Source organism: Chinchilla lanigera, unplaced genomic scaffold (assembly GCF_000276665.1).
Source record: "Chinchilla lanigera isolate Chin_1 unplaced genomic scaffold, ChiLan1.0 scaffold00005, whole genome shotgun sequence".
Classification (NCBI taxonomy): domain Eukaryota; kingdom Metazoa; phylum Chordata; class Mammalia; order Rodentia; family Chinchillidae; genus Chinchilla; species Chinchilla lanigera.
In genome coordinates, this window is record NW_004955406.1 from 4,873,294 (window position 1) to 4,890,514 (window position 17,221).

The 17,221-nt window shown below is 51.7% G+C and overlaps 1 protein-coding gene across 1 annotated transcript; it reads right to left on the bottom strand.

Annotated features, from left to right (window-relative positions):
- Positions 1 to 2,378: 2,378 nt before the first annotated feature.
- On the bottom strand, positions 2,379 to 15,880 carry Atf3 (activating transcription factor 3). Its single transcript, XM_005374741.2, has 4 exons — positions 15,672 to 15,880; positions 9,834 to 10,077; positions 6,302 to 6,409; positions 2,379 to 5,286 (listed from the first exon to the last, which is right to left on the bottom strand). The coding sequence occupies exons 2-4, from the start codon at positions 10,071 to 10,073 to the stop codon at positions 5,089 to 5,091; spliced, it is 546 nt and encodes a 181-aa protein (XP_005374798.1). The 5' UTR covers positions 10,074 to 10,077; positions 15,672 to 15,880; the 3' UTR covers positions 2,379 to 5,088.
- Between the last annotated feature and the right edge of the window lie 1,341 nt (positions 15,881 to 17,221).

A 17,221-nucleotide genomic window follows, 5' to 3' on the forward strand; every position in this document is an offset into this window, starting at 1 on the left:
CTCAGTGTAAAAGTCTGAGTTCAACTCCTAGTACAAAAAAAAAAAAAAACAACAACTAGACAAAGTACAAAATATGTAAGATGATGAGGTAGATTTCAGCCATCCTGGCTGAATGTTATGAAATAACCTGGAATTGGTGGTCTTGCTCATTAGCCTATCCTTACATGGATCGCAGCAATTCTTGATGATGATGAGCTTTGGTAATAACTCTGACCTTCACTAATTAATATTTAAGTTAATAATTAAAGTTTGCTGTTCCTATGCACTGTACAATCTGCTTTGCATGTTATTGTCAACCCACTGAATTTGGTACTGTTGTTACTGTTCTCATCTTACAAGTAAAGACACTGAGGCTGTATCACTTACGTGCACTCACAAAGTGATGTTGTTCTGCAAATCTAGGTCCAGCTGATTCCAAAACCTCTGTACTAGACTGCCGCAGAACTCTATCCTGCAAAGAGCTTGGGCCGGTTAAATGTTTTCAAAGAGGACTGATTTAACTGCCACAGAGACAAGTTTGGTGCATTATAAGAAGTTGCATAACAAACTCTGTGTGTGTGTGTGTGTGTGTGTGTGTGTGTGTGTGTGTGTGTGTGGTGGAGAACGCAGGGCAACTTCAGACTTTGAGTTCAGGACTAAATTACTCAGCGGGCCCCCTCAGTTCCGCTCCTCCATTTATGCCCAGCACGTAGGAGCCCAGCTATTCTCTGAAAGCCCCAATTTTTTCTTTCTGTTTTCTCATCTGCTACTCAGTAAAATGCTGGAGTGAGGGGGCAGGACTAGACACATAAGTTTAAATTCCAGGAGCCTGTCTAACGCCCTCAGGTACGAACTTTCCTGCCATGAAGCAGTGGTTTGGAACCATTTACATCGGCAGGAGCACGCGCCATTCTGCCTGCTGCCTAGTTGCCATTCTACACAGTGAACCACAGAATAATGACTTCCAAACTGTTCCTGGAAGCTCCAAGAAAGACCCGATCCCTACTCTTCTCTCCCTGGTGATTGTTTACCGGAAGTCCCACCTCATTTGCTGCTTCAGGACAAAGGCTCTCTCTGTGTCCATGGATGGACAGATAGACAAGCTGTAGAGTATTCGTTCAATGCATTATTCATCTGTAAACAGGGGAAGAGCGCTGGTGTGTGCTTCCATGTGGATGCACCTTAAGAGCATGCTAAGAGAAAGAAGCCAAACACAGAAGGTCACAGATTGTACAGTTCCATGTCTATGATATGCCCAGGACAGCCAAGGGTTGGAAGGGGAGGAAATGGGGTGACTGCTCAGGGGCTGCTTGGAACCGTTATGGTTAAAAAAAACCAGGTTTCTGTCTTAGAAAGTTCAACTATGTGACCCCAAGCAGGCTGCTGCTCTTCTGTAGGATGGGGACAACAGCTGTGGTGAGCACCTAATGGGACGCCACCCTTTGGATCTGGAGGTCTCCTGAAAGCCCCTGTGTCATGGCTTAGTCCCCAGCATGGGGCTGTTAGGAGGCGGGGGCTGGCTTGGGAGGTGGCACCCTGCAGGAGGCGCTTAGGTTACTGGGGGGTGCCCTGGAGGGAGACTGTGGGACTCTGACCCCTTCCTCTTCTCTTCTCCTGCTTCCTGGCTATGACGTGAGTGTTTTTGCTCCGCTGCACAGCACTACCACAATGTGCCACCTCCCCACAGTCAAAGCCGTGAGTTCAATCAACCACTGACTGGAACCTCCAAAACCCAGAGCCAGAATAAACCTTTCCTCCTGTATGCTGATTTCCTCGGGTATTTTGCTATAGTGACAGCTAATGAACATACAGGATGATGTGTATAAAGTGCTAGCATATTGCCTATTTGATAAACATGAGCTACTATTAGTTCTCAGCAGTGCTTTGCGGGAATTTTTCCTGAGTGCAGCTTTTCATAAGAGACCTGGAAGAGCTTCCAGAATCAGTGGCACCATGAGACGGAGAAGGATGCTCAGTGCACTGCCCAGGCCTCTTTTCAGGAGTGTGGGGTGGGGAAAAGAGGAGTTTGATGTGGGTTTAGGTGTTGAGGGTTTATTCAAAGATCATGGGAAGAGGTATGGATCCAGTCGGGAAATGGTTACCATTTTACTTCTTGACAGGAACGACTTGATTCCAGAGCCTCCATCCTGAGCCTTTCAAACTCTATTCTGAAACAGGTGACAGGACAAATCTCAGGGCACGGTTCAGAGAAGGGGTGGGTGGCTTTCTAGGCCCTGCCAGTGTGATGTCATCACAGGAGGCAGCTGAAGGCCGTCATTGTTACCCAGGTGTTTAGTTATTCTGGTGGCACCTGCATCTGCATTTACACTCGTGGACTCCCCCCCACCCTCCTCAACTGCCCTTCTCCTTCAGGTGTGAAATAAGATGAACCAAGTGTCTTGACGGTAAAGGCACATTCATCTTTTCTTTATTAAAGTATCAAAACATAAACTGGGATACATATAACAACTAATTTGAATGCATTTGTTAAAAGAATTTATGGTCACATTAACCACGCAGTGCAATTGTCAGGTCAGTTCTCGCCATTACCAGCTCTCCATTCCCCTCTAATCCTCTGCTGTCCATGGCAGTTTACAATGGTCCTGAGTCTCATAGCGGCTGGCAGTGCCACTCTACCCATGACCAGAGAGTTAACGCAGGGTGCATCAGCCTTCCTGTCATGGAGACACAATACCTAACACCCACAATTTAAAGGAGAAGTGTACTTTGGTTCCTGGTTTCCAGGGATTTAGTCCATGGCTGACTGGCTTTAAGGGAGAAATGTCATGGCGGAAGGGAGTGGCAGAACAAAGATGTTCAGTGCACGGCAGTGGGGCAGCAGAGTAGGGGAACAGTGCCAGGGAGGCAGGGGCCAGGGGTCAGATAGAGTCCCTCATTTCACACCTTCATGACCCACCCAGACACACCAGGAAGTGAGCTTTACTAACCCCCTGGGTGGCTCCCAAGCCAATCAAGTTGACATAATCAAAGTTTAACTGCCAGAAGGGGACTTTCGCCTCCACCAAGATAAGGAACACAAATTACATAATGAAAGATGGTGAATGGTGCTAACATCCGGTGACTCTTTATAAATGATGAACAACCCCTGATGTACAACTAAAGCAGCAAAATTAGTAAGCCTGCCTCATACCTGATCATTTAAAGGAACTATTCATGAGTTCGAAGAAGCAGGCACACCGCTGAGGCAGATGAATGTTGTGTTTAAGGAAGTCAGTGTCTGCAGAACAGATAGTGAAAGGAGCAGAGTGGTCAGCTTTCCTCTCTGGCCTGGGAGTGGTATACGTGGGCCCAGGTAGAGAGCATGGGATTCTGCTTCTGTTCCAGACCTAAGGGTTCACTTGGCCTGGGAAGTCCAGAAAACTAAACAGAATGCCTTTTTGGAACTACCACATCCACCTTGCCTCAGTTGCTTTTCTCTTCCTCCTGACCCCCTCCCTTCCCATTCTTTTGTGATATCCAAGATCCATCTGCAACAACGAGACACACATGTGGATGTCACAGCACCTGTAATCCAAGCAGATGACTCCTTCAGAGCAGCACTGTGCCAGAAAGGGAGGCATCTGGGTCTGAATTGCACAACAGGTGCTTCAGGGATTTGTACCTTCAGGGAAACTGATAATTGCAATATTCAGCAATTCAGATTTTGCATCTTAGCACCAAACAGCTAACCTAAAGGATGTACTTGGTGCTGTGTTTCAGGGTTTGTTAGTCAGAAATTGAGCCTTAGGTGTCACTGGCTGAGGAAAAGAACTGAAGGTTAATGATCTCACCTGGTGGTGCCCCAAGAAACAAAGGCTGACCCCCCAAGATATTCAAAGCTGATCACCCTCAGTGTGGAAAGGGGACAGGTGGGGAGTGACTAGGTTTCCCCCACCCACCGATTTAGAAAAACAGAAGCCAGTGCAATCTTTGCATTTACCATGTCTTGGTTCCAATATTTATTACACTGACAGGAATACTAGGATAAATAATATTTTCTCTTACAGAAAATTGTAATGATACTATTGAGTAGCATTAAACACTCTGAGGATTTCACAGAAACATCAGAATTTTAACAGACAGTAGCCAGAGTCCTGTGGCCAGTGCGAGTGAGTGACTGCTCACAGCTGCAGATGCTCTGGGCCGGATTTCTTAACACAGCTCCATGACAAGAACGACGCATGAACGTCCAGCAATGCTAAAGCCTCGCCATCACTGGCTTCCAACGCATGTCTCCAATGACTGGCTTCTGACCACCAGGAAAGGAGAACGGAATAGTCTTTGGCTCTTCTGGCCTAGAAATAACTCCTGGCCCGAGTGGAGAGTCCTCAGCTCTTCAAGTTGGACTTTCTTTCTGTTTTCTTCCTATGACACTGAAACTGAGTTTGCCACAGGACCTTCGGCCATGCTCCTGATTGCTGCTTACGGCCTGGGTGCTGGGGAAAGGAGCCCTCACACTCCTGGCCCGCAGGACGGTTCTGTTCTCTGGGGCCGCCAAGCTCTTCCGGCCACCTGAACACTCTCGTGAGACACTGCCCAAGGCGACAGACCCCAGACTCTCAGACGCCAGTCTGAGGATTATCACAGAAAGGTTGCGCCAGGGTTGTGTGAAACAGACATCAGAAGAGCACAACGCCTAGTTTTGGAACGAATGCCTCGCACACAGTAATTCTAGAACACAACAGCGTATCTGCTAGAAAGCACAGCCCTGGCCATCGCACAACTTCGATGTGTGTCGCTCTCGCTCCATGTGCCCCACGAGCGAGGCAGCTGCTGCGGAGGAGATGGCCCCACCCCGCCCACCCGAGGTACAGATATGTCTGCGTGAATCCTAACGGATGTGCAGGACCCTAACCAGGGGCCATCTGGACATCAAAGAATGGCCAGGATATTAAGACCTAAATCCTGGAGTTGAGGCAAAGGATGCTCTTGCCCTGGTCCAAAGAGGGGAGGCCCAGCGGAGCTGCCATGGGCCCTCCCGCCGCGATGGTTCTTGGCTGCTGGGATTCTAGAGGTGCACAGGAAGTCAGCTTTCCGATGGTTTCAGGGTTCTGGGTGGAAAAAGAGGACTCGATGAGGACTCCCCGGTTGCCCTCGCATCACGGCTGCTTAGCTCTGCAGTGTTCCTTCTTTTATCTGTTGGATAAACAAGTTTCTCTCATCTTCCGGAGTCCGCCCATTCTGAGCTCGGACAATACACGTGGGCCGGTGCAGGTTGAGCATATATATCAAATGCTGCTTCTCATTCTTCAGCTCCTCAATCTGCGCCTTCAGCTCGGCATTCACACTCTCCAGCTTCTCCGACTCCTGAGGGACAAGCGGCAAAGGCATGAGGGGGTAGCCACCTTGGAGCCCCCCAAGCTGGGGGACACCTGCAGAAGGAATGATGTCCCCATAAAGAGGAGAATGCAGCACTCGGGAGCGACGTGTGCAGACATGGAGAAGCCTTTGAACCCGGGGGGGGCGGGGGGCTCTTCAGAGAAGCTCTGGAGATGCCACCGAGGAGGCTCTGATGGGACCAGGGCCAAAACAGGAGTAGGATCAACAGTTCAGAGAGCTCTGCTTGGGTCCAACAGCCTACATGCAGGACACCAAGACCCAAAAGGCTGGGGATAAATCCAGACTCATAGTCTTTGGGGAATCACTGATCTCACCGACCCTACCTTCCCAGAAAAAAAGGACTCAGCACTGCACAAATTGCCTCATTTCTAGGGACCCACTGAAGCAGTCAGCAGGGGTCGCAGAGCCCTGTGGCACCTGGGTTGGCACTGCACTCTGGCCTGTCCACGCTGGGCAAGCAACGTGGCCCTTAGCAAGACACTGGGCTCCAAGGCCCACACGGCTGCCCCCCTGGAGTTCCCCAAGGATCCAGGGCTCACCCGCTGTGTGAGGCAGAAGACAGGAGCCCAAAGAAAATCACTGCTTTCACATCCAGGAAATAATTTGTTTGAGGAGATTAATGAAAGGTTTTCCATACTGAGCCAAATGAGAGCTGGCAGTTTCCTTCTGGGAAAACGGGCAGGTGAAACCCCTTCAACCGCACTGGCCTGGAGGCTGCCGGATGTGTGCAGACCAGCCAAGGCTGCTGGGAGTCTGGCTGTCAAATGATTTTCTTTCACACACCTGCTTTTCCTACACCCAGAAGTCCCATCCACTGTGCTAACAGCGTGGCTCCCTCCTCATTCTGCAACTGGCATTTCTGCTACCAATTACAAGGCCCTTTGCAGGAAAATACAACCGGTAGGGGCTTGGTAGCTCCCCTTCTGATAGCGACACGGGGCTGGTGGGGGACAGGAATGAGGGGGCGCTGGGGAGCACTCACCTTCTGCAGGCACTCTGTCTTCTCCTTTTTCTTGTTTCGGCACTTGGCGGCTGCAATCTTATTTCTTTCCCGTCTCCTCTTTTTCCTTTCATCTTCTTCAGGGGCTACCTATAAAATCCAAAAGGCTCACATTTAATGCTACCGTGAAATGACACCCGCTTCAAAATACACTGTCCTTTACTGCCAGCAAAATCTGGCAAAGTGGGGCGGCCTTAATGCTAAGAGGCCCAGGAAACCAAACCCCTAGACTTTTACCCAAAACACCTCAACACAGGCATGCACTTGAGAATAAGTAATGAAAACCAACCGTGAAAACAAGATTATACTGGCAATATCAGTAAAGTAAAATCTGACCCAAGTCTAGAAATGGATTTGGACTTTGGATATTGATAATTATTAGGACCAACTATAATCATTTAGAACAGGAAACAGACTCTGCTAAATATGTCCCTTCCCCTAAATGTGGAGTGATCTCAAGACATCATGTGGCCACCCTCTCCGCCTGCCTCTTCTTTGATCCAAGGTCCAAGGGCGACTCCATTCATCTCTGTGTTCACGTGAGGCATAGTGGCGCCAACTTCCTGAATTTAGGAGATGCCCATGGAGCTCCTGTTGAAGAGGGACTTGATCTATTCCAATCAAAGAGGCTTAATCAGCCATGGCTGGGTGCTGCATGTGGGTGGGGAACTACAAGCATCCCCTGACTGAGCCAATAAATCAATACCGATCTCCAGGCCTGTGCCTCACCCCGAGGCAGCCGGAGGCTCCTGGGAGAACAAAATCCTGTCCAGCTCCTGTGGCGATCCCTGGTTTTGTCTAGACTGAGGAGGAAATGGCATCTGACCACTGGACTTGGCTTAGAGACCAAAGTCGAGCTGGAGTGAAGCGCTCTTGGTGAGCTGATCACCTGACAGTTTAGGCTGCCAGTGTCAGACCCTGTCGCATCACTTGTCCCTGCTCTTGACAAGAGGGAAATGTGTGGGATTCCAGAAGCTGCTGGGATTCCATAATCACCTCATGTCATTCTTTAACTATTTCTCTGTATTAGATGACACTGGCTCTGCCTGGACTGAGGTGGAGACCTTGTAATCAGAGAGGCAAAGCCCGAGGGAGAAATGGGGGAAGGAGAATTTCTACCTTTCCCATCTTAGATCTCAAAATAATATAGGGACATGTTTAGGCTTTAGGCTAAACTTCTCCAGTATCAACACTTACTCACTGTAAAACTATGGGCACCTCACTCTTCTGAGCCTCCGTTTCCTCCTTTGTAAAAAGGGGATGAATAACACCACCTATCTCCATGGTTGCTATGAGGATCAAACAAGTTAATATATGTGAAATGCTTTAATGGGATTTAGCTCATACTGTATACCGCATAAACTTTAGCTACTACTATTAACCACACCATCGCTATCTTTCTGAAGAACTCAACACTCTTGCATTTCCTTTGCAACTCTACAGATATTCTGGATGGGTGGGGAAGGATTCCGCTCCGAAGACAGAGAAGATCTCAGAGTCACACACTGTTCGGATGGAAAAGGCTTTCTACAGACCATGTTGTTCAGTTCCCTCACAGTACCGACAAAAGAGGGTGCGCAGAGTTGAACCGTGCCCAGGGAAGCCCCAAGAATCACCGGTGCACTGTCATCAGAATAGGCGGCTACAAACCCGGGGTGGAAAGCCAGGTGTTTGTTCCCACCCCGCACTGTCTCCAGCCTCAGCTGCTTTTGTTCCACCAAGTCACCTTCCCAAGGGGACTGGAATCTGGGAAGCGGGCTCCAGCTGCCCAGACGCACACAATGCCTTTGGCTCTCTGAGGCTCAGGGTCTCTTTTGAAGATGAGAATCAGGCTACCAAGGGGATCAGATATTCAACTAGGTCTGCTGGTCCACTTTCTTCCCAGTAGATAACTCTGTGACACTGACTTAAGTCAGAAAGTCACTTGGCAAACACAGAATCAGAACAGGCAAGTTTTGTGGCTTTCCAGGGTGTTTCTGCCTGCTTGTTCCTCTGGAGAACGCTTCTAAATGCTCTTTCTTTTCCTTTCCTCTCCTGTCCCTCCCTTCTTTCCAGGGTATCTTGTTATCTCAAAGGATTTAATCAGGAAAGAAATTTCCAAGAGTGTCCCATGGTCCACCCTGCACTGTCCAGTGCTGGACTGGGAACTGGTAAACATTGTGTGGGCCTATCTGTGACCTCCTCTGAGATTAATTTGGGGCACAGGTAACGCCCTTAATGATGCCAATGGCCATAGCATCATAGAGTTCCAGCTCCCATTTATTGAATACCAGGCCCCCTGCTGGATCATTAACAAATGTCATCTCACTTCACCCTCAGATCAGTCACGGGAGGAGTAAAGAATCATAGAGATTATCAACCCACTTCCTTTTTGCGTGGTGCCAGGCACATGCTAGGCAAGCATTCTACTGCTGACCACACTCTTACCCCCAACTTTCTTTTAAATTCACTACCTTTGGGGAAAAAAATAAATAAATTCACTACCTTTGGGTCAGTTCTACTATCTCTCGCCCAAAGGCTGCAGTAATGCCCGTTAAGTAAGCTTGAAATATCCCTGTCTTCCGACCACGACAGAAAGGCCAGTGACACTCAAGATCTTGGCTGTGACATCCTGGAGTCACTGTGGCATCACGAGCAGCCACTCCTCAAACTTCCCACTATGTCTGTCGTGGCCGGTGTCTTACGAAAGGCTGCCAAGTGCAGAACAAGTGCCTGAGACAGATGTGACGCTGGGTACCAAGGCTGCGAGCCTTGCTGCAGGGAAGGGTAGGACTGGCTGCCTGGTCCCCAAGGTCCTGGCCATAATGAAAAAAAAAAAAAAATCACTATACTCCATGCTCCTCCAGGAAGCTCAGCACAGAAAGTTCATCCTTGTGGGGATGGCTTCCAGTCTGGATCTCTCGCCCTGACCCTGTGCTGCGCTCCAGGCCCTGTATGCAGCTGCCTACTGGACACCCCCATGGGGTTAGAACAGCACAGCCGTCTCGGCACCAAGCAGACACTCCGTCCCTGCAGCGCTGTGCGCCAGAACACTCAGTCACCCTTGGGTCCGCTCTTTCTCCCACACCCTACATCCAGGCTCTTCGGAAAGCAGCTTGACCTGCGAGTGAGATCCAGAAGCATCTACTTCTCAGCACCTGCACGGCCCCTCTTGACCCCGCACCTGACCCAACACAACCTGCCTAGACCCACTTGCACCCACACCCCAGCCTCGGGGTCCTGACCGTCCTTTGTCACATGGCTCTCTCCCTCTTTTCAGAGTCCCTGCTCAGAGGCCACCCTCAGCGAAGGCTCCCCAGTGTAAAACGGTAAACCCCCGCTCCTACCATTTCCCCCAGCCCCTCCCTGCTTTCTCCTTTGCATCTCTCTCCTCGGGTGCAAGGCCGTTACTCTCTGCAGGCCAAGACCATAGAAGGGATGGGGGGCGCTTTCATCTGTTTTATTCGCAGCCCAGCATGTGACAAGTGTGCAATGCCCCCAGGCAGAAAGAGTGAACACATGACACGGAACCCACCTCGGCCTTCATGACGGACATCTCGAGGGGTCTGTCGCTGACGGTGACCGACTCCAGCGCAGAGGACATCCGATGGCAGAGGTGCTTGTTCTGGATGGCAAACCTCAGCTCTTCCTTGACAAAGGGTGTCAGGTTAGCAAAATCCTCAAACACCAGTGAGCCGGGAGGGGACAGACAGGGGACGATGGCGGAGGCGCTGACTTCCGAGGCAGACACCTGTCCTGGGTGTTGAAGCATCATTTTGCTGAAAGACACATTGAAAGCCAAACTGCTTTAAGGGCTCTGGGGGCGGGATCGAGGGACCCTCAACAGCAGAACCCTGCCCGCCCTTCAGCCTTCTGTTTGGTTTTCATTTCACGCCATCTTCATCTTAAATAAAATGGGTTCTTAAAATACACAGTGTGGTGATGTGGATAAAACGCCTAACTGAAGTGTGTAAGGGTTGACATTTCGGGCTATTCTAAACTATTATTATAAGAGTTATTAGTTTTGGCTGGTGTACATGAACGCAAATGTGTTCTCAGTCCTGAAAGAGAAACTTTAAAAAAAAAGACCATTCTGTATTCCCATTTTCAGTCTTTTTTCAAAAAGAAACTTGGAAGGTCCTTGAAATCAGGTTGAATCTATCAGTGAGTGGAAGTAAAAGCAGGCAGTGGGGGATCCTTGAATTTGGCAAATATATCTATGCGGGAGCTTCTCCCCCCAGAAGTTGGATCCAAGTAACAGGAATGAGGAAGGTAACTGTAGCTGGTGTTTCTTCACCCCAGTCCTTGGCTGGGCTGGCATGGCTGGGACTCAGGTCCTGTGAGGAGCAGTGACCCCTTCCCAGTGCTACAGTCGGTGAAGCAAAGGACCTCAGGGTCTAAGAAACGAAGTGCTAGCACCTGGACATTTGAAGGGGTGCAGCTGAGCCCTGAGGTGTAGGAGACACTTGGGCTGGGGCTAAGGGGGCCCAGACTAGCTCAGGCACTAAGGAGCAGGTGACCTGGGCCAGTACTTCAGCTCAGAGTCTCAGCCATGGATTTATCCAGAGCCTGGCCAGCACCTGGCTCGCAATGCCGGCTGACCTGCTGGACGCTGCCCAGCTGGATAAACGAAACAGGGAAGGAGTGGTCGAATCAAATGGGCTCCAAGATCCCATCCACCTGTATCATTCTAGATCAGGGAACCCAAAGCCATGACAACAAGGAAAACAGAGGTTCCAAGGTCCCCCATAAGTCCCTCCCCGCAGCTGTGACCATTCCCCGTGGCTCTGCAGTTAGCTGGGTCCCAGAAGCCATGCATGTGAGGACTGGGCCAGCCATGCACTGGAGCATCCTCTTAGTCCAGGGATCTGTGGCCATCAGCCAAGTCCGGCCACACAGGATGCCCCCCAACAAATCTCCAACATTTAAGCAGTCTCCTTCAAATCAGAAACCTGGCGTGCATTATGCCACCCCATCCTCATGGGCACCCCTGGGTCCGTTTGTGGCCCTCATTTACACATGTGCTGAGCAATGTTCAGACAAATGAAACAATTTGCCCAGAGTTGTAGAGCTAATGTGGGAGGGGCCAGGATTTACAACTCTGGCTCCCGAACTCATGCTCTTCATTTATACAGTGCAAAAACAAACATGTTATTATTTCACATTACAGAAAACAAACAAAACACAAAGCAATCTCTGTGGTGTGGTAGGTGGGAGGCCTAGGACTGAAACAGGAGGGGGAGACTAGGCAAAGACTCACGGAGTGAGCACGGACTCTGCTTCATAAACTGCCCTTCTGGATCGGGCAGCACATGTGGGCTACATTTTGGGAGGGAGTTCATTTTTAGTTATCTATTTACTGTGTGGTACTAGGAATGAATCTAACAAGCTCTGAGCTACATCCCCAGCCTTTTATTTATTTACTTTTTTGTTTGTTTTTGGTTTTTCTCTGGTACCGGGAATTGAACTCACGATCTCGTGCTTGCTAGGCAGGCGCTGTGCCGCTGAGCTAACTCCCCACTTCCCCTAGCCTTTTAAATTTTGAGAGTGGCTCTAAATTGCCCAAACTGGCTTTGTGAAGTTGCAATCCTACCTCAACCTCCCTTGTAGCTGGGATTACAAGTGTGCACCACCATACCTGGCTGGGAACATGTTTAAATGGGCTTTAAAAAAATGCATGAGGGACTCCGACTGGGATCAGAAAATCAAGATTTGAGGACCTCTCAGAGACGAATCTTCATTGCACATCCCAGTGGGCTTTTCTCCTGTGTAAAAAGAAGGCTAGTGACATTGTCCTATCTTTCACATGTGTGTGCTGAGGAAATAATAAATAACTATGCCCTGAAAAACACTCTGGGAGTCACCAGGACTCCCAGGGGTCTCTAGCCCAAGGCTGGCTCTGCCACAGGGACCCTGTGAGGTCCAGGTGGAAGAATGGCGGGCGGGTCACCCTCTTTGATCTTAAAAGTTTCTGAACAGACAAGCCAGGAAATGGATGCAATTCCTCCCCAAAGTGTCCCAAGTCAGAGCTGCAGTTTTCCCTCTCCATCCTGTAATCTTAGGATGCTGGGAGGATTCCTCTAGGCTTCTGATGCCAGAGGTTTAAGACTCCCCCAGTTGAGCATGCTCTTCTCCCTTTCCAACTTTACTAGAAACCCGGGGATGGACCCCAGAGCCACCTAGGGCTGGCGCCTTTCTCTGGAGGACTGAATAACTCTGTCCTCTACAGGTAGCTGGAGTAGCACGGTAGTTAAGTGTGCTCATCTTGCTGCCCAGCTCAGTTTATTAATGAGCCCTCAGGGCTGTGGGCTGCTGTTTGGAACTTTTGTCTCCTTGTAAAGTCAGCAGTTCTAAGGAAAGAAACTAGAGAATGTCCGTGGCGTGGAATGTTTTTATGCAAAGCATCAGATGAGCTTACTTGGGGACTGAACTGGGTTGTAAAAACGCTAAGCACCTCTCTGAAGATAAGGCCGCTGTCTGTGGCGAGCTGGGCTTTCTCTAGCCCAGCGCGAGCTTCCTGGAGCACTTCCTAGCGTGTCCCTTACTCAGCCTCTTAGACTCACGCTGTGTCCCTACCCAGAAAACAAAGTTAAATTTTCAGACAACTTTAGAAAGCTGAGACTCTCTGACACCCTCTTCATTGAAGAGAAACAATGTTTTGGGGGCTTTCGATGATCCTCAGTGTCCTGCAATGACTGCCTACATTGACCATAAAATTGTTCACACCCATTACGAAAGACATTGCCCTCTGCTTCCTCCTCATTATTGTCAATCAGAAATCATGTCATATCATTGGCAATTTCATCACTTTCAGGAAAGTGAAACCTCACTCGTGTATTTCTTTAACTGGAAATTCAGCTCCCAGGCTTTTATTTTCTTAACTACCATGGTTTTGAATTTTCACTTTTAATTTCCATCTCTTCCCACTAAGAGCTGCTCACTAATCAACGTGTGGTACTGGGGCATCCATCCTGACCCTTCAGTCACTCTTCCTCCCCAGATCCTTGTCCTAGCCAGTTTGAAGATGGAAAGGTGGGCTTTAATGTTACTAGCTGAGTATCACCCACAAGCCATTGAGACTCCCTGAGCCTGGGTCCCCCTTTTGTAAAGTGAGGTCAAGGCTGCCTGCCCTAATTCTCAGAGGACAAGAACATGCGAGATTCACACAACATTCCTGTGACTCTGTGTGCCCACTCACTGTGCTGTCCATTCAGTTCGGCCCTAACAGGAATTAACTGGAATCCTTAAAAACTTCAGGGCAGTCAGTCCCAGCTGCTGTGTACTTTGATTAACCCCTCCCTGGCTTCCTAAGACACAAGGTAAATTCCACCTTGTTCTTTGCTGACACCAGTCTTTCTCCACTGCTCTTCCGTACATGAGAGATTACCAGTTCTCACCCCTAAAAATTTTTCCCTTGAAAAGTTTCTGTGGTTTCCTGCCTTGGCCCTTCCTCTTCCCCTGGCAGGATAGCACCTGGAGCCAAGGAATCCATCCCATGCCTCCAATTTTTACAAAGAAGGAATCACAGGACACCCAATATGAGAGCCACATAGGTCAGATCTTCATTTTCCAAGTAAGTAAAGGGAGGCCCAAGAAAGTGAAATGACTTGCCCAAGGTCAGAAGGCCAGAGTATGGCCCAGTCCGTGTCATCTCACTCCATCACAACCGGGATCCAGAGGCCCGCCAGAGGCAACTGGAGAATGGAGCCGTTAGCCAGGTCGGCGAGGGGACAGTAGTCCTCGGTGCTTTTATGGTACCCACCAGAAGAGACTTTGACAAGGCCAAGACAGGGAGGGCTTACGGAGAGAAAGAAATTAGATAATGGCTAAAGGAAAAGAAGGAAAGTTTGTAACAATAAGGGCGCAGCTGCCACATAGCGGGCCTGGCAGTGGCCTTTGACGTGCCCGCAACCATCCAGACAGGGTCAGTGCCACCCCCACCGGGCTGAGGACGCTGAAGCCACAGCCTGCTTGTCCTGGCATCACCCTGTGGCAAAGGGGAAAGGCAACCCAAGGAGGACGGCCACTGCAATGTCTCCTTCGCTTTAAGCTGGGGACACCGACAATGCGACTGTCACCCACACATAGACACATTATGAGAACACCCGGATACGCTAGCTCTCAATTTTTTCCCCAGCTCCATCAAGGATTTGGAAGAACGTCTATGTGATCTACTACAGAAATTAAGGAAAAGAAACTGGTTAGGAGGAAAGCAGTGTCTAAAGCAGAGGAAAAGCAGTGCAGCCAGAAAGGCAGAACCAGCTCAGTGGGAAGACGGCCAGGAAAGGGCAGAGATACCCCACAGAAAAGCCCCCTTTACCCCACCACTGTCTCAGAGATTAGTGGGTGACAGCAGAGACCCCCCACATTATGTCCCCCCGAAGGCTCCTCTTTTTTCAGTTTTGCCAATCTAATGTCTGGACATGTTCAACTAGAGAAGACCTTCCCTGGTCGGCGGCGTCTGCTGCCCATATTCCCCAGCTGGGGCTACTGAGGCTCAAGAACATCAGTACTGTAGAAGCTCTGAGTCCTGGTTCTAGACTGCAAAACCATTCTCTCTCAAATGTCCCTGCGAGCGTCTCCACACCCTCGCCGCCTCGGCCCGGAGTGTTTCCGCCGGCGCAAGGCAGCCAAAGCCGCAGACCCGCCAAAAGAAAGGCGAGCGTGAGCGCCACAGGTAGCAGAGAAAAGCGCGCGGCAGACCGGAACAAGAAGTCCCGGCCCCAGGAGCCCGACGCCAGCAGGGAGTCCTCTCCACCTCCCGTCCAGGACACCAGCGATAGCCTCCTCTAAATTTGTCCCGACTAACCTGCGCTCGCGGCTCGCTACCGAGCGCTCCGAGCGCGCAGGGCGACCCCCAGCGGCTGCGCCCGCGACCCCAGCTCGCGGGTCCCCTCCCCATTCATTCTTCGCGGCTCCGGGTCAGCGCTGCCGGGAGCCCGGGCCACCGCGCCTCTCGTCCGCAGTGGCGGGTCTGGGACACCAAGTGAGGGATGAAGCGGGACGGCGAGCCGGACAGCCTCGGACACCCTCGGACACCCCCGCCACCCACCTCGCGCCAGGTCCCCGCCACGGCTGCGAGCGCGCGAGCTCAGCGGCAGAGCAGGGTGACCGAAGTCCTCGGTCCCCCGCGATCTTGCGCGCCCCAAGTCAAAAGAGAAAGTTTCGTTCTTTCACTTTGCGAGAAACTTTCCGGAGCGCTCCAGAGCAGGCGTGGCCAGGAGTTCAGCCAGAGCGGTTCCGCCGCCGGAGGCTGGGCGCGGGGGTCAGGGTGGGCGCGGGGGTCGGGGGACACACAGGTTACTAGGGGCGAGCAAAGGGGACGCACGCGAGGCGCCTGGGCGCGCCCGTTCTCTCGGCCGGCGGCGCTCACCTCGAGTCTCCGCGCGGGGCGGCCAGGATCCGGAGGGCGGACAGGGCAGGCCGGCGCAGGCTGGCTGTGGGTCCGTGCGTCCGTCAGGCGGTGGAGCGGGGAGAGTGCCTTGCAGTGCGCGCCTCGCCGAGTGCGACTGTGGCTCGGAGTGCGTTGCATCACCGTTTTTATAGCTCCGGCTTTGGCAGAGCGCCCCTTTACTCCGGGTTACCAGCCCCAGGCTGACGTAATGCTATTAATAGCTTCCAGGAGAACCGGCCAGGCAGAGCTCAGGAGGGAGGGGTGGAGGAGGGGCGAAGGCGGGGCGCGCGAGGGCGGGGTGGGGGGCGGTGATGCAAGCGTGGGGCGGAGCCGGCGGCCGGGCACCCCGTGGACACTCACACCCGCCCGCCCTCTCGCTCCATATCAGGCCGGGAGCAGCCCGGGCGCACCGCCAGATGTGCGTACTCGCCGCTGCGTGTTCCAGGCATGAGCCAATGGTGCCCAAGCCAGCGGCATGACTCCACCGCGCTGGCATCTCTCCCTCCGCTAGGTTGGGGGGAGGCGGGAGGCGGGGAGGCGGGTCCTGGCCGCGACCCAGACTAGGTGAGGCTGGGAATCGGGCACGACCTTTCTCCAAATTGCGTGGTCATTTTTTGGAGATTCAGGACAATGTCCTTCCCACCCCCATCCCACACGCGCCAGCCAGCTCTTTCTCGAGCACTGGGTGAGGTAGGGGCCGTAACGTTCGTTTCCCGGGTGGCCGAGGTGCCCAAAGTCGTCCTGCCGAGAATCCACAAAGTTCCCCGCTGGTGTGAAGTTGGCCGGATAACGCGGACGCGGAGGGCAGCACTTCGGGGCGCACGCGCGGAGCGCCTCCGGGCCAGCTGGGAACCCGCGGACCCTGGGACCTTGTCGGAGCCGCGTGTGATTGTTTGTGTTTTTGTTTTTCAAAACAACCACAAAGCATTTGAAATTCGCGAGGCGGTTTTCATAGAAAGCAACAAGAGCGTGGAAAGGAGAGACCTAAAGAAATGAGAGGCAACCACGAGGGGCTAGGAAGCGGCTGAAGTGTGGGGAAGAGTACTTTGGTCTCCACGGGCAGGACCGGGGCCGGGAGTCTCCCGGTTCTCGGACAATGTTTAGGGAAAACCGGTCTTCATCCTTCTGCGCCCCGAGAGGATTGGGGCTGGAACCGGACCGCCCGGGTTACGCACGGGTGGGTGGTTACGCACGGATCCCAACCAGAATGGAGCCCCTCGGCTGAAATTCCCATACCCTCTAACTGGGGGTCCTGAGTTTACAGCTGAGGGCTCAGTAGAACTGGGTTTCAACCTTGAAACAATTTTCTGCTTCCGCTTCCTTGGCTCCAACTGGGCTCTGAGAGCGGCAGAATCAGGTTCTTCCCAGTAGCCCACGGACGTTTGGATGAGGACGCAAGTGTGGCCCGGGGACTTTCTCGCACCTGCCTGGGAGGGAGAACTGACCGCGCTCCGTGCTATAGGGTGCGGCCAAGGGCGGAGACACCTGCTTCCAACTGCCATTTAGAGAGAGGGGATCAAAGGTTAGAG

Bases quoted from the DNA above. Each gene is read 5' to 3' on its own strand.
- Atf3 (XM_005374741.2), bottom strand. From the start codon at position 10,073: ATGATGCTTCAACACCCAGGACAGGTGTCTGCCTCGGAAGTCAGCGCC. The intron at 6,410-9,833 runs GTGGGTTCCGTG...TGGATTTTATAG, and splicing joins TGTCCGTCATGAAGGCCGAG to GTAGCCCCTGAAGAAGATGA. The intron at 5,287-6,301 runs GTGAGTGCTCCC...CTTGTCCCTCAG, and splicing joins AGACAGAGTGCCTGCAGAAG to GAGTCGGAGAAGCTGGAGAG.